The 23,633-nt window shown below is 37.8% G+C and overlaps 1 protein-coding gene across 1 annotated transcript; it reads left to right on the plus strand.

Annotated features, from left to right (window-relative positions):
- Positions 1 to 3,254: 3,254 nt before the first annotated feature.
- Positions 3,255 to 9,188, plus strand: LOC100148254 (uncharacterized). The gene is made up of 5 exons (XM_087304014.1): positions 3,255 to 3,306; positions 3,398 to 3,724; positions 5,684 to 5,785; positions 8,388 to 8,449; positions 8,593 to 9,188. Exons 1-5 carry the CDS (start codon positions 3,279 to 3,281, stop codon positions 8,746 to 8,748), a joined length of 675 nt encoding a protein of 224 aa, XP_087160140.1. The 5' UTR covers positions 3,255 to 3,278; the 3' UTR covers positions 8,749 to 9,188.
- The last annotated feature ends 14,445 nt before the right edge of the window (positions 9,189 to 23,633 follow it).

The following is a 23,633-nucleotide window of genomic DNA, read 5'->3' on the forward strand; positions in this document are numbered from 1 at the left end:
CAGACAAAGATGGATCCATGTGCAGTACGTTTATTGTATAAATGAGATATAACAAGAAGAAGTATATACTCAAGTGTATAGCAGTAGAGTACGGTGTCGCAGACAGGTGACTAGAAATCGGCATCGGTTAACAGGCTGGGATCGGGGCTGGCAGCAGAGAATCAGAGTCCAAAGGCAGGCAATAGTTCAGGGCAGGCGGCAATATAAATACAGGGTCAATAAACAGTCCGGGTTGGCAACAAGAAGTAATCAGAGTCAGGGAAAACGCTCAGAGATGTCTGCAGGGCAAAACAAGACTTCGCACTGAAGCAGCGTGAGAGTGCTGCTTATATGTGTGTGGAATGTGATTGAAGATGTGCGTCAGGTGTGTCTGAAATCAGTGTAGATGGATGACGTAATGTCAATAGTCCGGTGATGATGACCTCTGCTGGTTAGTGAAGGGAATAGCTGGGACCGAGCCGGTGACAGGTATTCTGCATGTTTCTTTATTTAAAGATAGCGGCTGTTTAGTGGCTGATGCAGTCAGAATCTCTCTGGTGATTCCAGATTTACATGTATGTGTGCTGTTGTGAATAATAAGACATTAGAGTTAAACCGAACTTTTCTAATTAACTAAAATAAGTTATCATTATAAGTATACTTCTAAGCATATATAGCACATTACTTCATAAACTCATTCAGCAGTTGACCAATTTGAGGCAGTTGCTTTCAGTAAACAAAATGAGTTCCCTTGAGTATTGTGTAAATCAATGTAGTTCATGTATTTTTACAGCAATATACTGTAAAATAACAGTACATTGCTGGCAACTGCAGCTGCCAGTATTTTACTGTTTTTTAACGGGACAATTTTTAACAGTGTACATCCGGCCCAAAAAAACGCATGGAATGATGGCACATGGGCAGTCCGCTCCTGTTTGCCAGATCTGGGCCACAAATAAGCCATTGCAAAAATCCCATATCAGCCAGAATTCAACCAAATGACTCAGAACTGACCCTATTCTGGGCCACAATTTGCTTTCCTTCTGGCCCAGATCCGGCCCACACCAGACACTTATCTGGACCACATACTAAATGGAATGATGGCTCTTGGGCGGTCCACTCCTGTTTGTCAGATCTGGGCCACAAATAAGCTAAAGCAATACCACGTATTAGCCAGAATTCAACCAAATGAACCAGAACTGACCCTATTCTGGGCCACAGCTTGCTTTTATTCTGGCCCATATCTGACCTGTTACTTTTAATAATGGGTTAAAAATTGGTAATCAGCAGTGAATTATATTATTTGATCACAGGTTGTGCCTCACTTAATTTTATTTATTTTTTACTTGGCCTGTTTGCTGTAATAAATAAACTTTTCATGCAAAGTTCTTAAAAGTTACAGCAGCCCAAAAGAAAATTTATATGAAGAGGTTCAGAGCTATGAGCCCAACTAAAGCAAACACTTTTCTCCATGATGGTGGCTTTAGTCAATGTAGTCCACATATGTTTTAAGATAACTGGGCCACATTTGCCATATCTCCTCTGGGCCGCTTCAGGCTCATAGCCACATTAGCCAGAGCAAACTGTGCCAAATATTTGCCAAAACTGGCCCACATTTGTTTTAGGATAAATGGGCCCCATTTGCCATATCTTCTCTGGGTCGCTATAGGCTCAAATCTACATTAGATATCGCTTACTATGCCGAATATTCGCCAAAAGTGGCCCACATATGTTTTAGGATAACTGGGCCATATTTTCCATATCTTCTCTGGGCCACTATAAGCTAACGGCTACATTAGCCAGAGCTTATTGTGCCGAATATTTGCCAAAAGTGGCTCACATATGTTTTAAAATAACTGGGCCACATTTTCAATATTTTCTCTGGGCCACTTTAGGCTTACAGCCACATTAGCCAGAGCTTACTGTGCCAAATATTTGCCAAAGGTGGCCCACATTTTTCTTTAGATAACTGGGCCTCATTTGCACTTACACGTGTGACCCACTTTAGGTTTAGACCCAGATTACCCTTAAATGACTATGCCACATTTTTGCCAACTGTGGCCCACATTTGTTCTCCATCATTTGGGCCAAATTGATCATTTTTCACACGGGCCACATTGGGCTCACATTCAGATTATATTTTGCCATAAGTGCCAAAAATTTGCCCTTAAATGGCCCATATATAAATTTGAATCTTTGGCCCCCCTTTGCCATTGTAAAGGTGGGCCACTTCAGGCTCACATTCATTTTGTCTGGGCAGAAGGAAGACCACCAGTGCCACATAACTGCCTAAAGTGGCCCACATTCGTATGCTATCTGGGGTCTGTCTGCAACTGTGGTGTGAAATTATGGAACAGTCTAGATCAGACTCTCAAACAATGTCAGGATAATAATGATAATGATGAAGGTGATTGAAAAGGAATAAAACGAGAATGGTATGATGACATTTTAATTAATGGCTATTTGCAGTACTATGTATTTATTTATTTGGTCTATGTTACAAACTGTAAAGGTACAAAAGAAATCAAACATATAATTTGTCAAAGATGCCAAACGGATAAAGTATGTCTCATGTAAAAAGCAGAGATAAGTAAAAGAAGAAATAAGTTTAAGTAAAAGACAAATGATGTATGTGGTAATGGGATGGGAAAATAATAAGCTTGTGCTTCAACCCACTCTATTTTCGACCATGTTGAAATGTATTTTTTTTGTCAGGGATATTTTATGTTCGAAAATAAATAAATCAAATCAAATCTGAATCTGCAGGATATGTTGCAAACGCACACACGGTAACAAATGCTGGGTTCCACACAATGGATTTATGTTGAGGCAACTTTATTAAAATTAAGTTCACTTTTTAGTTAAACATAAAACAATTAAGTTGCCCCAAAAAACTCAAGATTTGTATGGAATCAGCTCATTTTAAATAAGTAAATTGAACAAACTGCAAACATCATTTTTTGAGTGCTTCATACTCCCGTTTCCAAAGCAAAATACATATTCATGTGCTTCTCCTTATGCTTTTTTGGGTTTCAGAGAAACAAACTAAATGTGTGACCTTTAGCACACATTTTCTTTTCAGGAAGTGAATGTTTGTATGCATATTTGGGCATAACATTTTTAAAACGTTGCAACACTTTTAGTAAAAAAAAAAAAAAAAAAAACCCTAATGAGCTCAGTATGAGTTGAACATGATATCATCTGATATTTTGCACTTTTTCTGAAGCTCAGCATAAACACTTCCTCTATTAGAGATGCTGTGAAGATCAAACCTTACAGACCTTCAGCGAGAGCTCAGAATGAAGACGCTGCTGCTTTCCCTCCTCTGTAAGTGGATTTCTGCTCATTATCAGTGTTATTGAGTGTGATTCAGTCTAGATCAGATGATCTGAATGGTGTGTTTCTTGTGTTTGTGCAGGTTTTCTGGTGTGGAATCAACACACTGAAGCTTTGACTGATCAACAGGTGACTTTAGGAGAGACTGTGACTGTAGCCTGTGAGTTTAGATTAAAAGCTGTTGTTTGGTTTGTGATTAAACCGTCAGCTCGTCCGATGATGATCATGAGGACTTTTGGAACTGAAGATGCTGAATATTATGATGAAAAACTGCGCAGCAAATATTCAGAGGGAAGCAGAAGCCACCTAATAATCAACGATGTCAGTGCTGATGATTTGGGCGATTATTACTGTGTACAACCTGGTTGGAGTCTAGTTGTCAACGATGGTATCAGACTACACACCGCTGGTAAGTGTTTAACCAAAATACTACTGAGGTCTACACTGTCAAAAATGCTGGGTTCCACACAATTCCTTCATGTTGTCTCAACACATATTGATTAAGTTAACGAAATTGTTTTTACAAATTGAACACAAAACTTAAATTGAACACAAATCTCAGGAATTGTGTTGATTCGGCTCATATTAAATAAATAGCTTGAACAAGGAGCACTCTTTGAGTGTAGATTTTCATTGTTTTTTGTACACTGTAAAACCCAACAGTCAACTATATCAAATGACATGAGTGTAGTTAACTCAAAATTGACTGAAAGTTTATTCTACTCATTTGAAAAGAGTTTTGAACTCAGTGTTTAAGATAATGAGTCAATTAAATATCTAATTCCCTCAGCTTAAATGGAGTAAGTTCACAGTACTCATAGATTCGTTTTTAACGCTCATGGTTCCTGAGTTCATACCTAATTGTACACCTCAACTTTACACGTTTTTTTAGATGTGAGTATCACTATTGTTCATTATTAGGATATCTTTAAGCTATAGTGCGCACCAATACAGTGACAAAATCCACGTTTAGAAGATATAAAACTGATATAAACACGTAAGGCTTATCTTAACCAGTTGAACTCCACGGTACCGTGTCCGTGACGTCATCAAATTTCGCTTTAAGATTTAAAGGGCTAGCATTGCATCAGACCCACTTAAGTGGTTTCGTTTGAAATGTAGTATATATTTTATGCACATATGCATCACTTTGATTTTTATTCTACTGTATAAAAGTTATTTACACTTAAATACACAGTATTTTGGATACCTGAGCTGGGTATTTTACATTGGTTCATTTTCATATTTTTCATATCACACATGTACAAGTTATAGCTCAAATGAAAGCACTTGCCGGTGCTCATACAGTTCTAGCATTCTTTTTACTGAATTATATTCACATATCAAACCGTTGCCGAATGAATCACGCTGTTTCCACGGCGCAGAAGTGAAAACAATACATTTATGATCACTAAGCAGCCCCAGATGGCACAGACAGCTGTCATCTCTTACCTTATGCTGTGCGCTTCAGGGCCATTCTCCTCTGTTTTTGAGGTGATGTGCATAAGTAATCCTTTTATATGTCTGATGTGGTCCAAACACATTGAATTATGTTTGATCAAACAAAAGAATAGTGAAATATGAAAACAATGATGGATCCCTGTGGCTTGTGTAGCACCTCTCATTAGTTGAAATACAATAACTTTTGCATAGATTATGGTGGAGACATTTTTCGTTTTTCCTATGATTACAGACATGTGCAGGAACCACCAAAATTAATTACAGCAAGCTAGACCACACAGAACCTAAAAGGTACACTTTCAAATTTGAGTTTATAAAAAAATATATATATATATATATACAAAAAGCACCTCTTTTTTTAGGTGTTGATTATAACACAGACAACATATACAGTTATTTTAAACACTTTCAATAGTGTTTTATGAAAATTCAAAGGGTTTTCTTTAAAATAAAACCAAATTTTTGCTTTTACACCTCTGCATGTGGATTTGGGAAGCTTTTAAATTTGGGTAGGCAAAATCCAGGCGGAAATCCCCAAATAGCAGCAGAGTTTAACTGGTTAAGAAATGTCACTTCCGTCTAAATGACTCCATTTTTTTTCTATCATTTTTCATTTCATTTTTACTATCTGACATGCCACGCCCACTTCAAGACACTTCTCATTTGCTTTTCATTTGCGCTTGATCTTAACTCTCACTGGCAGAGCGGTGATAAAACAAAACGCTGTCGGCTGTTTTTTAAAAAGGGGAGGGGCTACACTATGTCTCACCCTCTCTTCATAAAAATGAACATTTCAAAGCATTTTTATGGGACTTTTATGTTATATATTTTCATCTATATATACCAATACTATTTTTTCATCTTATGTGACACAAAACTGCATGTTGTTTTTGTATTTAAAACACAGGAGTCCCCAAAGATGACAATGAGCCACAAGATCTATCCAGTAATCAGATTGTATTGGTCATTCTTGCCTGTTTAGTTGCTGTGATGTTTGTTGCAATAATTGGTGAGTGGAAAAAAGGACACATACTGATGTTTTAAAATGTATTCATAACATGTTACATGTAAAATAAGTCGGCAGCTAGAACTCTGCAACTCTCACATGGTCGCCCACTGAAGCTAAGCAGGGCTGTGGCCGGTCAGTACAGGATGGGAGGCCACTTGGGAAAGCTAGGTTACTGTCGGAAGTGGTCAACAGGGGGCTCTCAACCTGTGATCTGTGTGGGTCCTAATGCCCCAGTATAATGATGGGTACTTAATACTGTCAGTGAGCGCCGTCTTTCAGATGAGATGTTAAATCAAGGTCCTGACTCTGTGGTCATTAAAATTCCCACAATGTCCCTTGAAAAAGAGCAGGTTGCCAGAATTTAACCCCAGCATTCTGGACTCCCAACCATCTCTATATTATAACTGGCTTCATCATTCTGTCTTCTCTCCACCAATCAGCTGGTGTGTGCGGTCTGGCGTAAAATGGCTGCCTTCATGACATCCAGGTGGATGCTGTACACTGGTGGTGGATGAGGAGATTCCCCTCAAGTGCTTTGAGTGTCCTGAAAAGCGCTATATAAATGTAAAGAATTATTATTATTATAAATCATTACATAAATAAGATATTAAAGTCTGTATGAACAGTAATTTGCTGAGATGTAAGGCTTATTTCAGTATGTTGATGAACTTCTACATTGAATGGAGTATATTCAAGATCTTTGAGGACAACAAACACTTAATACATAAACACTGAACATGTATTACTAGTGCATGTGAATATGATCTGTTTTGGAAAGTCATTATTCTGTTATATCATATATAACTGCAGGTTAATTATGTCTATTTAAACTCTAAAAACACAGGGGTAAAACTACCCAAATTAGGTAAAATTACCTCAAGTAAATGGGTTATTAATTTTAACCCCACAAATGGGTTGTATTTTTCTATCCAATAATTTTTTACTTTAATAATAGGTTAATTTGATTTAATAAGTAGGTTATATTTTCAGATGTCATTTTTTTATTTTCTTTTAAAATCATTAACCACATGATAAACAACATAACTAAAGAGCTTAGAATTAGAGGTCTGCATTTCCGCGGCTGTCCCGCGGGCGCCACGGGACCCAACCAGATTTCTACGGCGCGGGTATAAATTTCCGAATAAAACACGGGAGCGGTCAGTAACGGGTTTAATTTGGGACGGGAGCGGGCTGTCTAGCAATATCGCTCCCGACTCCCGAGTGAGCACGTGTATGTATGTGTGTAAATGAAATAGCGCGATGCTGTGTTTAGCTTGTTTGTTGCAGTGTGTGTATGTATGCGCTCGCGCGAATGAGAGAGTGAGTGAGTGAGTGAGTGAGTGAGTGAGTGAGTGAGTGAGTGAGAGTGTGTGTGTGTATGTGTGTGTGTGTGTGTGTGTGTGTGTGTGTGTGTGTGTGTGCGTGTGTGTGCGTGTGTGTGTGTGTGTGTGTGTGTGTGTGTGTGCGCGCGTTTGTGCTTGGTGCTTATGAGTGTGTGTTAGAGGGCACGCGCGCGCGAATGAGAGAGAAAGCTTTGTCTGTGTGTGTGTGCTTGGTGCTGTGCGTGTGTGTGTTTATACAGACAGCTTGTTATAGGCTGTCTGGACTGTATAACTGGGTGATTTTCGGTTTTGTTCTCCCCCCGCTCTTTAGCGGGATCAGGCGCTGCGGATAGAAAACTGGGCGGGTCGGGCAGCGGGACATCAAGTGCTTAATATAAGCGGGAGCGGTCGGGTTCCGGCTAAAACCTGGCGGGCGGGAGCGGGATTCAAAATTTAGTCCCGCGCAGATCTCTACTTAGAATGACCAAGAGACAACACTCAATAGAGCATTACATTGCAACAGCAGCACCCTGCAACAGCCCCGGATTCCGCCATTTTGGAGTGAAAGTGATCGGCCGTCGATTGGCTCCTATTGCTGTCGCGATGTCAAGCAGCTGCTTTGTTTTTTATTTATTTATTTAAAAAGCTTATTAAAGCTGAGCCTACAGCCTGAAAGATGACAATACAACACTTACTATTACAATCATCAGCACTTTTAATAGTTTATTTTACAGACTTATATTATGCTGTTGTTTCGTTGGAGTTTTCATTCCAAAATGGCCGCCTAGTGGCTGTTTCCTAATTTGCACTAGAATGTCACCTCTTGGTCATTCTAAGCTCTTTGTCATAACTAATTTATTTAAATGCATTGAAAACACTGCATTTAAACACACACACACACACACACACACACACAGATGGGTTCATGTGTCTGTGTGGTTTCTAGGGTTGCATTGTTTACACTCTTAGCAATCATTACCCAGCAAATAACCCAGGTTTGGGTTACATAGCACTACCCAAAAAGACTCAAAACTTAACCCCCAAAAATTACCCAAATGCCTCAACCCAACATTTGGGTAGAAAAGGATTTATTTTAGAGTGTAGTGGCAACCTTTTACACAACTCCACAACATGTCTAATTTTGACTGTAATGTAATGACCACTGTAAAGCTGCTTTGGAACAATAATAATGCTGAAAAGCGCTATTGAATTGAATTTTGAGTAGGGGCGGGGCTTTCTTTGTGTGCATCATTCCCTCATAGAGATTATTTTTATTTTAGGTTTATTAATGAAGAAGCATAAATTTTCTAGGACAAGTCATATGTATGAGAATAACCATCGGGTAAGAAATCTTTTTCTCTATTTCAATAAAGATTCTGTATTTTTTACAGCCTTTGTAAATGTTGAATCTGAGCAACATTTAAATAATAATTAATTTCATACATAAAGAGCCAGCTTTGTAATTTGTCATTAATTATTCTTTAGAGACCTTATATGGTTCCTGAGCATCTCAGAAGAAACTTGTCCATTCAGATCAACAGCACCTGCGATCCTCCTCGAAACCCAATGACAGAACGCAACTATCTTCAAATACTACCAAATAATATATATGAAACGCCTACATGCGGACAGATCGCCTGATGTTTGCTTCAAATAGGCTTCTGATGGTATTCGATTTTTTTGTTGCTGAAGCTTTGACCTATGAATTTTAAGTGTGACAAAGAATGGTGTTTTTACCATTGACAGTCTAGTGACCACTGGAAGAGATTATTTGACCACAACATACAGTATTATCATGATTCTGACCTAAAGCTGGTTACTTTTAAATCAGTGTGAAATGGAAGTTAAGTTATACTCTATCCTGACAACCAATAGCAATGAAAAAAAATATAGGACAGTGTAGGATTTTGTTGTTTGGGAACTGATTGTGATGTTGGAAGATGGCCATTGCTAACAAAATGGAGGAAGATTTGAATGCCAGTTTGCACTCAGTTGTGGAAGGAGAAATACTGTCCACAAAGACGGAATGTTTTCAGATGCCCGATGATGACAAGAACGGGAAAATAAATTTTACAGACATAGGCTGCACTCCAGTCCAATTATTTATGACCTTGCTAACTTCCCACCATCTTGTTTACTCGTATTTACATCATTGATTGCATTAAAGGGCTGGGCGGAGCTGAATAAACACACATGCGCTGATTACCCTGCCCTAAATGACTGATGGTCCCGCCCTAAATATCTGATGGCCCTGCCCTAAATGACTGATGATCTTGGCCTAAAGAACTGAAGTCACCACCCTAATGGTCTGTTGGTCCCGCCCTAATGGTCTGTTGGTCCAGCCCTAATAGACAGATAGTCCTGCCCTAAGGGTCTGATGGCCTCACCCTAATTAACTAATAGCCCCACCCTAAAAGTCTGATGGCCCCGCCCTAAATGACTGTTGTTCTCACTCTAATGGTCAAATGGTCCTGCCATAATAAACTGATAGCTCCGCCCTAAAGCTCTGATGTCCCTGCCCTAATGGTCTGTTGGTCCCACCCTAATGGACTGATAATCCCACCCTAAAGGCCTGATTGTCTCACCCTAAAACTGCGGTCACACTGCACTTTTATCCCCATAGACTTCCATTCATACAAATGCGAATGCGTCAGACTGGTTACTGGCATACTGTACTTAGACTAACAGCCCCATCCTAAAAGTCTGATGGTCCCGCCCTAATAAACTGATAGCCCCGCCCTAAAGGTCTGATTGCCCCACCCTAAATGACAGATGCTACTGCCCTAATGGACTGATAGCCCCACCTTAAATAACTGATGTTCCCACCCTAAAGGTCTGATGGCCCATCCTATGTGACTAATGGTCCCGCCCTAAAGGTCTGATGGCCCGGCCCTAAATGACTGATGGTCCTGCCCTAATAGAGTTATAGCAGTTCAGTTGTGGTTGGATGTGGTGTCATACGGGCTCTTCTGCTTGCCATTGCAAGGCCCCTAAATTTTCAGGGCCCCATGCACTCTGTCCCCTTTGCCCCCCACTAGCGACGCCCCTGGACCTGCCCCAAAAGACTGATGTCACCACCCTAATGGATTGCTGGTCTCGCCCAAATGGTCTGATGGCCACATCTTAAATGACTGATGGTCATTTAATGGTCTGATGGTCCCAACCTATAGGTCTGATGGTCCTGCCTTAAAGGACTGATGTCACTTTCATAACAGATTGCTGGTCCCACCTAAAGGTCTGATGGCCCCGTCCAAAATATAAACCAAAATGACCGATGGTCCCACCCTAATGGACTGATAGCTGTTGTGGTTGGATTGGGTGTCATGCGGGCCCCTCATGCACTTTGTCCTCTTCCCCGAGGTATTTGATTAAAGATTATGTAGGCAAATGAATTTTTAACTAAATAATGAAGTGCACAGATACATCATTTATAACATGGACTACTTTATACATTTTAAAATGTTCAGAGTAAATAAATGTATCAAAGGAATTAAATAGCAAATATATGATAAAATGCAATGAGCTTTGGGTCATGACCGAAAGGACAAGATCTCGCTTACAAGCGGCCGAAATTAGTTTCCTTCGAAGGGTGGCAGACGCACTCTTGTGGATAGGGTGAGGAGCACTGACACCCGGGAGGAGCTCGGAGTCGAGCCACATCGAGAGAAGACAGCTGAGGTGGCTCGGGCATCTGTTTCGGATGTCTCCTGGACGCCTACCTAGGGAGGTGTTCCAAGCATGTCCCACCGGGAGGAGGCTTCGGGGAAGACCGAGACACGCTGGAGGGACTATGTCTCTCGGCTGGCCTCGGGATCCCCCCAGAGAAGCTGGAGGAAGTGTGTGGGGAGAGTGAAGTCTGGGGTTCTCTTCTAAGACTGCTGCCCCTACGACCCGGCCCCGAAAAAGCGGCAGAAAATGAATGAATGAATGAATGAATGAATGAATGAATGAATGAATGAATGGATAACATCCTTTAAATTTTATTTAGTTATTATAATTTATTGTTTTGCTTATTAATTTCTCATTTAGTTTTCCCCTGTTTGTTTTTTGTTGTTGTGTGTTTGTTTTGTCATGAATCTTTCCAGATGTCAATTGTATAGCTGTAAATATAATTCAGAAGAACTGATCAGTAAGATTTTCTTCTTAAATGACTGAAATTCTTCAGCAAGGTCCCATTAAAAAAACTAGAAATGCAAAAAAGACGTGAGTATTGAAATGATTTATTTCAAAATTTTGCATTAGAAATTGGCAAAATCTTTTTTAAATTCCTTGAGCATCATTATTTCATATGTTTAAGCAGATCACACACACAAGTCTAATCATCTGCAGAAAACATAATCAATCTCTCAGCATGTCACTAATTCATATTTTTCGTTCTGAATAGAAGTAAAGTCTGGTTCACTCAATTCTTCTGTCACACCAGTTGAACTTTACCTCAGACTTCTGAAAATAATAAGAAACACACACAGTTATGATTTTAAAATAGATCAAAAATAGATAAATATATTGACATATAATAATCAATTTACCAGAGGTGTGTAGTCTGATGCCATCACCGATGTTTAGAGCGAAGCCTGCTTTAATACAGTAATATTCGCCCCAATCATCAGCACTGACATCGTTGATTATTAAGTGGCTTCTGCTTCCCTCTGAATATTTGCTGCGCAGTTTTTCATCGTAGTAATCAGCCTCTTGGGTTCCAAAAGTCCTCATGATCATCATCGGACGAGCTGACGGTTTTATCACAAACCATATAGCAGCTTTACATTTAAACTCACAAGCTAAAGTCACAGTCTCTCCTAAAGTCACCTGTTGATCAGTCAAAGCTTCAGTGTGTTGATTCCACACCAGGAAACCTGCACATACACAAGAAACACACCATTCAGATCATCCGATCAAGACTGAATCACACTGATAATGAGCAGAAATCCACTTACAGAGAAGGGAAAGCAGCAGCGTCTTCATTCTGAGCTCTCGCTGAAGGTCTGTGAGGTCGATCTTGTGCTCAGGTTGAGGTTTATAGCATCTTTTAGAGGAAGTGCTTCTGCTGAGCTTTAGAAATGACTAAATTAAGCAAAATGATTCACTGAAATGATTCAACTTCATTTGTTTACGGTCAGTGAATACTCACTTTAAAAAGTTACACCCAAAATATGCATCCTACCTTCATATCCTGCAGATTCAGTGGACTTTTTGTTACTGATGCTAAAAATAACGGATGATGTATTTAGTTCATGACAAGCGATTTCACTGTTTTCCACTTCGTTTACTTCATATAACAGTTGTGTAATCCATACTCAGTGTTGTGCAAAGTTACTTCCAATGCATTAGAGCAGTGTTTCCCAACCTTGTTCCTGAAGGCACACCAGCAGCACACATTTTCAACCTCTCCCTAATCAAACACACCTGAATCATCTCATCAGAACATTAGAAGAGACTCCAAAACCTGAACTTAATGGGTCAGACAAGGGAGACATCTAATATATGTAGTGTTGGTGTGCCTTCAGGAACAGAGTTGAGAAACACAGCTTGTTACCGTTATTTAAAAGTAATCTGTTGTTTTACATTATTACTGTTTTAGATTTGTAATGTGTTGCATTACTCTTGTATTACTTTGGAGTTACTTGCACTAAAGTAACTACCGTAAAAACAAATGACTAATTTCAATGGTTTTCTCTAATTAATTAATAAAATATGGCAGTTTACTGTACAATTTTGAAAAAAAAAATTTCTGTTTTTGCCTTATTTTTAATATTTTAATAATATTATATATAAAAAAAACACTAGAACAGTGTTATATGTTATTTGCCCAGTTACAAATTCTATAAATTTAACAATATTCAACTGTAATAAGAACTGTATTTTGTAGTGATGTGACGTTGTGCGCCGAGGCTTTGAAGCATGTATCAAAAAAACGATACATCTCGCAGTGAAGCAGTGTACCGGAGCTTGATTCGTTTTGCCATCATCACGTGATCAGTGACGTCCGAAGCTTCATTTTTGCCTATACCCAGGTGACTGCTTCGAATTTTGATTCAAAGGTTTAAACACCCTCATAGTAAAGTGTATAGCGAGAGATTAGGCGTCGATTACATACATTTGTACTGTTTCAAAGCACTGCACCAGTAATTAAACTAAAATACAATAGTAATTTATAGTAAAAAGGTTTTGAACCATACTAAAGTGTATTAGCGTATTTTTTACAACTATCTTTAAAGTAAACCACCGCATATCGTAGTATTGTGTTTAACAGAGACCAGCTGGCGAGTGAAGACATGAACTATTACTCACATAGCCTCCTCCTAGAGCTTTCGCCTTCCATGCAGGAATTGCTCGTTCGATCCCCGCTTGGAACAGGACTAGTTGTATTATGATAAACTTTTGAATACCTTGGATTTTACTACAGTCATCAGTGGTGTAACTCAATATATCTTGTGTAAAAACTACAGTAATTGAGTAATTTGTTTATATTGCTGTTGTTGTATTACTACATGAATGAGTTGGTCAGTTGTGCACATTTGACATTATGGCAACACAGTGCTTTCCCACACTTTCACCAGAAGAGGTCCTCATCGAGCTCTGATTTAGAAAGCTTCGAGTAACGAACCTTTTTCCGATACAATTGAGTCGAGCGCTTCACTGGTTCAGAAAGCTTCATTTCACCATCACTAGTATTTTGTTACTGTATTTTAAAGTCACATAGTGAAATGTACTGTCTATTTTACAGTAATTATACACATACAATACTGTAAATACATATATAGCAAAATGAATGGTTCTGTAAATGTAAATACGGTATTTTTGCTGGAATTTATTTAATTTAATTTTATAAGTTACACAAGCTGTTTTAAGTAAGTTTAACAATAGTTCAAAGGACTCATAAGATTAATTTGATTCAGCTTAAAAAATTAAAGCATGCAGTTTTTTTGTTTTTTTCTCTCAAATAAAATACAGTAGTTTACTGTAAAATTTAGAAAACTATTTTACTGTGAACTATATTTTATTGTAGGACAGTTTTGCTGTATGTTACTGTATTCTAAAGTCCCATTGTGAAATTTACTGTATATTTTAAGGCAAAGACACACATGCAATTCTGTAAATACATATACAGCAAGATAAATGGTGCAGCAAATGTAAATACGGTATTTTTCCTGTAATTGATTTACAGTAAGTTTCTTTAGATTCTAAAGAACATTTTTAACATTATGTGCAAAATTTTGGTTCTGGCCATTAAGCCACAACTTGTTCCTTTCATTATTTTTTTCTATTTAAATGCTAAAGGGGGAAAGATGTAATGATCAAAACAGGAGAAAAAGGGCAGATTTTAAAGCTTTTTAAAACAAATTCCATAAACTCTGAAGCCCAGTAAAAAAACTTGAACGAGGAATTTGAAACAAAACATGGTAAACATTGATTTATTATTCCCCAGTTTTGATCTCCACTTTAGATAATCACTCTATAATTGGATGTTTTGATCGACCTAAAATGTAATTTTTGTAGACATTAACAGTCAAAATGCAGAATACTAAATGCATGTTTTCAGTTTTAAAATCACACACCACTGTGTTTGCTTATGTGAAATAAGGATGAATTTCTGCTATCCATCCAAAATAAAAAGAGCAGAAATTTTAATTTTACCAATGACCATGACCAGTTTTAACAAGCATGCTGATATGTTCAGTATTTCATTCATTCATTCGTTTTCAATTGGTTCAGCCCTTGATTTATCAGGGGTTACCACAGTGGAATCAACCTCCTCAGTATAACAAAAAATATCAAAAACCAAAATTAGTTTTGCGGTTTGAGGAAACATGGTCCAAGCGTTTCTCAACCATGTTCCTGGAGGACCACCAGCACTGCATGTTTTGGATGTATCCTTTGCCTATCACACCCATGACAGGTCTTTCAGTCTCAGCCAATAAGCTGATGATCTGGATCAGGTGTGTTTGGTTAATAAGACATGGAACATGTGCAGAGCCAGTGGTCTTCCAGGAACATGGTTGAGAAACACACGGTCTAGACACACAAAAATAAAGAAGTGAAAATGGTATTTACTCAATTGTTGCTCAATTGCAAAGGGTAAGTGGATCATGCACATTAGTTAGTAATGGAATTATGTTGCCTCATTCTGTCATGACTTATATCGCCGGGAAGCACAGTAGAAATGCAGCGTTTTTGTTTAAATCAACTCAACTCAACTCACTTTATTTCTATAGCACTTTCACAAATCTCAATGATTACCAAAGTGCTGTACATAAAACACATAAAATATTATGTAAAGTATACATAAAACCAAAATACATAAACTCACATCACATGATTAAAAGCTAAAGAAAATAAGTGTGTTTTCAGTGACCTCTGAAAAGACTCTAAAGTTTAAGCTGTTCTTAAAAAGTGGAAGATCGTTCAGAATCAGAATAAAATAAAAACAATCTTTTATATATATCGACAGAAAAAACAACAACACAGAAGACACACTTAGTGATTAATGAAGCAAAAACATCAGTGTGTGTCTTCAAGACCAGCAAGGTAGATATCAAAAATGATCCTTAAATTATTTTAAGTTTAAAGGAGGGCTTCACTGTTAGCTAACCTAATTTCATCCCCATCTCTTTCCTCATCAGGATTAAAAAAAAAAGCTTTTCCAACCACCACCAGCATTTTTTGATGATTTTCACCTAAATTTGATGGCCTTCTGAATATTTTATGCTAAGAGTATATGTTTATATTAGCTATTTAGGGAAATAAAAAAACAAAGCCTCTACTTTTAAACAACAACAACAAAAATTGAATTCCATCTTCATGGGTTCATGTTTTTTTCAACCCAGGCTCATTGCAGATACATACCCAGGTCTAAATATCTGGGGATATCAAAAATATGTAATCGGAGGTACGTCTGCTTGCAGTTTTTGTGTTTGCAAATCTGCCTAAGGCGACTATGTACACTTTTTGGTGATCTCAAATTTTACTTGTGTGTCCTCTTCTCACATAAATCCACCAGAGGGTGCAACATACACTTTAGCCGGCCAGGCCAGCTTGCTGTCAACAAACAGATGGAACCATCCTTCCCTAAACCCAACCGATAGTGTTTTTAAAAAAGATTAAGAAAAAGAAAAGCCATAGTGGATGTGTGATTTCGCCACATTGTCATCCTGTTGTTTATTTGTTTTTTATTTTTGGTTTGTGTTTTACTTGGATGAACCCCATCGTCACAGTCAACTCCACCAACGTACACGGCAAGCTACTGTGCAAACTGTTAACAGCGGAAAAACTGCCCACTTGGAGGTAAGCGATCAGTGGCAGCACGAAAAGGAACAAAAGCTGTTGGTGGCATCATACCACCCTATAGCGTTCGTTTTAAAACCTCAGTGAAGTCAAACATACCTCTGGGTACGTAATTTGCACTCTCCTGAAATGCAGACAGGGGTACATATCCACAATGAGCCTGTGTTAGACTTGAATGCAGATAGGTTTAATAAACAATACAACTTTTTTACAAGGGAAATTATTTTGCAAATATGTCTAAACCATTGCAGGTTAATATAGAGCCAAGCCCTGATTTAGCAACTGCTAGAATTGGAAAAAGTTAGACGCTCGTAAAAATGTGCAAATGTTTTATAATTTACTTAACAAATGCCTTTTCTCGTCAATAGCAGGGAAAAAGTTAATATTTATCATTATCCATTCTGAGGGTATAAGCAAGTGTTTTCCAGATATACATTTATTTAAAAAAGAGGGTTTTATCTTATCAAGCAGCTCTTGTGAATATAGTACTTTTTCAGTAATAACCACCATTTCTTTGGCTTTGTTTGTAGCATATTTGAAGGACTGTGGCTATAGTTACACCACGGTAAACACAAATTAACCATGGTTCTGGTACACTAACCATAGTTTAAGTATTTGTAGTTGAAGTAATACGCACCATACACATAGTAACAATTCTGTAAAAAAGATCCAAATATATTCTTATGGCTGCAGTCTAACATCTGCTATTGATATTTATTTATTAGTTTTTCTTATTGTCATTAAATTTATTATCATCCTTGGCCATTTGCATTTTTTAAAGTTCACAAATTGTCATTCTGACAGACTTTTGAAGAAAATAAGCTTAATTTGTGTAATATCATATGTAGCCTGTGAGGGATTGCTTATATAAATCATAAAGATATGATACAAAATTATACACACCTTTTATTCAAACAAAAAGGCTTATTTTGGAAAGTTTTTGTTTTTGTTATTACACTATAAAACTACTGTGTAAGTTTTACCTAAAAAAATTGAGGCGACTATTTGCGTCAGCCTTTTGAGTATTTCAAACTCATTTTATTTTAGTTTGCCCTATTAGACTTTGCATGTTCTCAACTTACACTTTCAAGTAACATCAACTTAATTTGATACATTTTCAACTTGTAATTTTAAGTTTGTCAAGTTCATTTTTAAGTAAAATTTACTTATTCTAATAATCCACACAGTATTTTAAGTAACTATTATTCGGTGAAACTTGTTCCTTTAAGTAATGCTAACATAATTGTGTTATTTTTCTATCTATATTAAGTTTGGTAAATCTTTAAAAACCACACATATAAAATATTTGAAAAACATTCATCTTTATTTTTCTACAAGAATCAAATAATAAACACAAATGCAATCATTCAATTGATAAACCCTTAAAGTTTTACAGAATTAAATTAACAATACATTTCTTATTGTGAGTATTATTTTACACAGTGTTAAAACATCATTTCAACTTTATTTGATAATATTTTATAATTACTCTGGAAAAGACCACATCTTTAATCTATAAATGACTGAGATACTGATAAAGGGTTGTAGTTCACTCAAAAACTAAATTCTAATTATTTACAGTCTTACATTAGATTCTTTAATAACTATTTTGCAGTATTTTTTAAAGTGAAGATGCATATTTCTAGTGTAACTTTTCCAAAGTAATTCCTCACTGACCGTAAACTTGCATCACTTCAATGAATAATTTTTCCTACGTTAGTATTTTCTGAAAGCTCAGCAGAAGCACTTCCTCTAATAGATGCTATAAACTTCAACCTGTACATGAGATCGACTCACAGACCTTCAGCGAGAGCTCAGAATGAAGACGCTGCTGCTTTCCCTCCTCTGTAAGTGGATTTCTGCTCATTATCAGTGTTATTGAGTGTGATTCAGTCTTGATCGGATGATCTGAATGGTGTATTTCTTGTGTTTGTGCAGGTTTTCTGGTGTGGAATCAACACACTGAAGCTTTGACTGATCAACAGGTGACTTTAGGAGAGACTGTGACTGTAGCCTGTGAGTTTAGATTAAAAGCTGTTGTTTGGTTTGTGATAAAACCGTCAGCTCGTCCGATGATGATCATGAGGACTTTTGGAACTGAAGATGCTGAATATTATGATGGAAAACTGCGCAGCAAATATTCAGAGGGAAGCAGAAGCCACTTAATAATCAATAATGTCAGTGCTGACGATCTGGGAGATTATTACTGTATTAAACCAGGCTTTGCTTTGAACATCAGTGATGGTATCAGACTACACACCTCTAGTAAGTATTTAACTGTAATAAACAAATGATATTTATTAAAATCTTGTGAAATAAGTTACTTTACCTGTGCTTTTCTAATTAAAGACTGAAGAGGACTATCTTCTGTAAATTACTGGTAAGTTTTGATTCACTGCAGTACAAAGTAATCTTCGTAAATGTGAATTAGCAGCTAAACCATGCTTTTATTATTTATTTAGAAGTCTGACATGATGTTTCGAGAGAATAACGCTCATCCAGACCAACGGCTGTGATGTTACTCCTCAAAAGGAGATATATGAATTGGTGACAAGTTGAGAGATTGATTATGCTTGCTTCAAATAATCAGAATTATGTGCTGCTTGAATGTTTAAAGAAAAAAAATGACTTTCTAGGTTTTAAAACAGTGTATTTGTAATAAAAATGACTAATATCTGTCTGCTCGGCACTTGAAGTGTTCATCAAGATTTATAATAAACGTTTGCTTGCATTCAACTTTGTAATGTTTTGGATTTTGTATGTCTCTGTCTGAGTTGCTAATTAATATCAGATCTAATTCATTTCAATCCATGTTTCATCAGTAATTGTGCTTTTGTGATTTATCAAAATGTGGTAATGATAGTTGTTGGTTAACAGCTGGACTGCCTATGAGATCCACTAGAGGCCACTCTATTCATTATCTTCCCTTACAATTCACTTGGACTACACTTCCCATAATCGACTGCACTGGTTACTCAACCCCAGCTGTTGCGCATATTACCTAAGACACTGGCTTTATCTGAATTCACCCCTACTCCCTTATTCACAATAACCTACATTAGGTCACTAATATAGTTCACTTAAACTCAGGCACCAAGTGGACTGGAAGAGATGCCATTTTGTTTTTGTTTTGCAGGTTGATAAATGCTGATTAGATGATTGGATTTTAACTTCTTGCACATCCCCTTATATAATACTTAGGGAGCTGTCTTGTCACCATCCTGCACTTTGTCTCCATTCCTCTAGGGGTCCCTGTATTTCCCCTCCTCCTTTGTTCTTCCTCGTGTGTTCTTGTATACTTAATTTTGATCACCTGTGACTAGTTCTAGTCTGTGTGTTTGTCACTTTGTATTCCTCACTCGGTTTTTGAGTTATCCCTGGTGAACTTGCCTTGCGGTCCCTTGATCTCCTAAGCTGTCTAAGTGTTATTTTCCTTGTTGCTGGCTGCCATATTGTCTATTTGTTTTCTCCCCTCGAGGAGTTTGCTTTACATGTTTATTATACTGTTAAAATATTTTGTAAACCTCATTCTGAGAAGAACCTAAGTTGTTTGTTTTGCTACCACATTTTTGAGAAGAATCTAAGTTGACCTTTTTTTTTTTTTTTAAATAAATCCTTGTTTCCTGGATTCCCTCTTGGAGTGTTTTCGTTTGGGTTCAACCCAGAGACCCGGGTTCAAGACCCATCTGTGACAGGTCTATTAGTAATGAAACAGTGTTTTGATCAGTGTTGGAACTATCTGTTTGTTAAGTCGTGACATATGGAGTACTGTTTCCAGGTCCAAGCCGCTACACATTTGAATTGAGAAAATATTTGTTACTGACCCCTTTTTAGTCCTTTTACACAATAAAGTGAATTTTCTAAAAAAAAATCATGGTGTAAATAACAGTCTCTGGACTTGCTGCATCACAAATACCAACATTTTAACAATTTATAAAAAATTAATCACTTTCTGGCCATCAGAATGTGATTGTGATTTTCGAAAGTATTTACATTGCTTTGTAAACGTTTCTTATTACCATTTGATCTTCCTGATATTACCAGTCTCTCCATACAGTTTGATATAGCGATTTGACCCGGAAGCTGCTTCGCATAACGTCACCCTTAACAAGCGAATACTGTGGCCTTTAGGGGTACAAATACAAATTCGTTGTTACTGTACTCAAGTACTTTACTCCACTATTTATTTTCTGACAACTGTGTACTTTTACTTCTTACATTTTTACAAAAATATCTGTACTTTTTACTCATTACATTTTTAAATCCAGCTCATTACTTTCATTTTCATGAGTTTCGTGGCGAGATCTCTATTATTTCTTGTCATTGTGCAATTTGAGCACCTTTTTGATGCAGTCCATCTATTTTCGTCTGTGTACTGCAGTCCGCGGCTTTTTCAACCAAGGCTATCACGCATGAAGATTTCGATGAGAAAGGCTAGGAGGATGACTACGCTGATGAGACAGAGGGAATCGGCGAATGTAACATGACTGATGCTGTCCTGTTCACATATTTTGCTAGATCAGATAAAACATGAAAAACATAATCGCGATTTCGAAAATAAAACACATATCATTGAAAGGGATTCCGTTTGGTCAGGTTTACCCAGCTTTCTGCTTAATTGTCCAACATGTTTACAGTAATGTCATGGTGTTTAAAAATAATAATAATAATTCTAACATTCATGTAGTGCTTTTCTGGGCACTCAAAGCGCTTTACACAATTGGGGGGGTGGAGGATGGGGGATCTCCTCATCCACAACCAGTGTGCAGCATTTACCTGGATGATGCAATGGCAGCCATTTTGCGCCAGACCGCACACTACACACTAGCTGATTGGTGGAGAGGGGACAGAGTTATGAATCCAATTATAATATGGGGAGGGTTAGGAGGCCATGATGTAGAGAGGCAGTGGGCAAATTTGGCCAGGATGGGACTTTTAACTACCACGGCGAGTCGGGACCTCGGTTTAACATCTCATCCGACAGATGGCGCTCACTGAGCAGTATAGAGTCCCCGTCACTATACTGGGGCATTAGGACCCACACAGACCGCAGGTTGGGTGCCCCCTGCTGGCCTCACTAACACCACTTCCAGCAGCAACCTAGCTTTCCCATGTGGTTTCCCATCCAGGTACTGACCGGGTGCAGCCCTGCTTAGCTTCAGTGGGTGACCATGTCAAAAAACAAATAAACCAAAAAACAAATTAATTCAAAGCACATAAAACTAAATACAACGTCTCATCATTTGTTCTCGGAAAATAATTAAGCAGTGTCTCAACGTCCATATGAAAGCATCTGGCTATCAGTCTTTGACATGACTGGACTTTGCTCCGCAGCGCCCCCACACCTTGATGCTCAGGACAAGTATAGCATGTGTAATTATCTTTTTTTTTAAAAGTGAGGTATAAATCGCCGCCATGCATGAATGATATTTTTGCACTTTTACACATAATAATCCATGGTCACATTACACAATACTGACACCGCACTTAAAAATGACACATTATGAATATTTTTGAGACCCCCAAAATACCACAAATCATGTTTTTATGCCTTATTTAGGGAGGCCGAGCTCCCCCTAGCTCCCTCGTAGTTCGCACCTTGGTTTCGATTTACAAAATTAATTGTTAATTTAACAATTAAATAGTAACTTATTTAGAAACTTTCAAGGATAGTATTTCACTGTAGATGCCATCTTGTGGTCAAATGAAGAAATTAATTGCGCTTGCAAACTCTCACTGGTTTATTGACCTTATTCTTCAATGTGGAAGTGTGCTCGTTTTGGAGATTGTTTTAGAACTTCCGATTCAGTTGCCTATGGGAGAAATGATTAGGAATAATAAACCACAGAAAATAGTCAAACTACTTACTCTACAAACAAGTGTTTGCATTACTATACAGACAAAGCAGAATAATATAATAAGAAAATATCAATTTGTAACGCCAAGCAGCATAACAAGCTGTTTTTAATGTCTAAAAATGAATGGAAGTGAATGAGAACGGAAGTCTCGAGCCAAAAAGTTTCAAATGGCTGCGCCCGCTCGAACGTAAAGAATAAGGTGAACAGGTATTTTCTAGTCCTAGTCTAGTATAGAGTACGTTGGTTGTAAGCTCGTTATTCTAGTACATTGTGGGATTGATTGAGTGCACTTCGGAACATCCAATATGATTTCAGACACAACTACGAAAGGATGCTTTTTTTAAGTAGTTCACTATGTGAAGTTTATTTATAAACTAATTTCGACAGCTGTTCCAGCATTAGCTTGTGACAAATTATCCAATCAGTTGATTCCTAACTCACTATAAATAACCAGAGTTTTCTTATCTCGACATCTTCGTCTTGAAGAACCATCCCCCGCCTCCTTCCCCCAACCCCCCTGTTGAACACTTCAAGAGTTCACACTTAGCTGATGATTGATTATAAGCAAGTTTGGCATGCTGTCTCGGGAGAGAGCCCTGAGCTCAAAGGTTTTTGAGCCCTGGGCTCCCTCCCGTTTGGAGGGTGAGAGGGGAGCCTTGAGCTCAGGTAGATCTCAACAACTCCCCCTTGATAAAAACTGATGACTAAAAATTGAATGCTATGAAAAGATATGCGGCATGGTGAGAGATTAACTGTAGTGCAAAATTTAGATTTATCAATTCACTTGTTGTGCATGTTTTTGGAATGTGGGACGAAACCGGAGGACCCGGGGAAAACCCACGCAAGCACGGGAAGAACATGCAAACTTCACACAGAAACGACCACCAGCCTGTTAAAGGACTAGAACCGGTGATGTTTTTGCTGTGAGGCGACAGTGCTAATCACTGGGCCACCGTGCTGCCCGATGGAGGGAAAGGTGAAGAGGTAGGGGGGGGATTCTTCAAATCGAAGATGACTGAAGTGAAAAACCCTGGCTCTTTATAGTGGGTTAGGAATGGCCTGATTGGTGGATCATACATGCTAATGCAGAACCAGCCGTGTTCAATCATAATCACGTGCTCCTCTCGAAATTAGTTTGTGAATAAACTTCACAAAGATATTTTAAAGAATGCTGCTTACCCCAATTACTTCCCAATGAATTCGTTTTTCCTACATTTAAAGGTAGGTCCCAGCAACCAGCATTCTTCAAAATATCTTTGTGTTCAACAAGAGAAGTAAATTGATAAAAGTTTAGTCACACAAGGGAAAGTAAACGATGAGGTGATTTTCATTTTTAAACAAACCCTTTAAATAGAGTTATCGACAGTGGGAGGATAGAGATGT

Source organism: Danio rerio, chromosome 22 (genome assembly GCF_052040795.2).
Source record: "Danio rerio strain M-AB ecotype USA chromosome 22, GRCz13ab, whole genome shotgun sequence".
Classification (NCBI taxonomy): domain Eukaryota; kingdom Metazoa; phylum Chordata; class Actinopteri; order Cypriniformes; family Danionidae; genus Danio; species Danio rerio.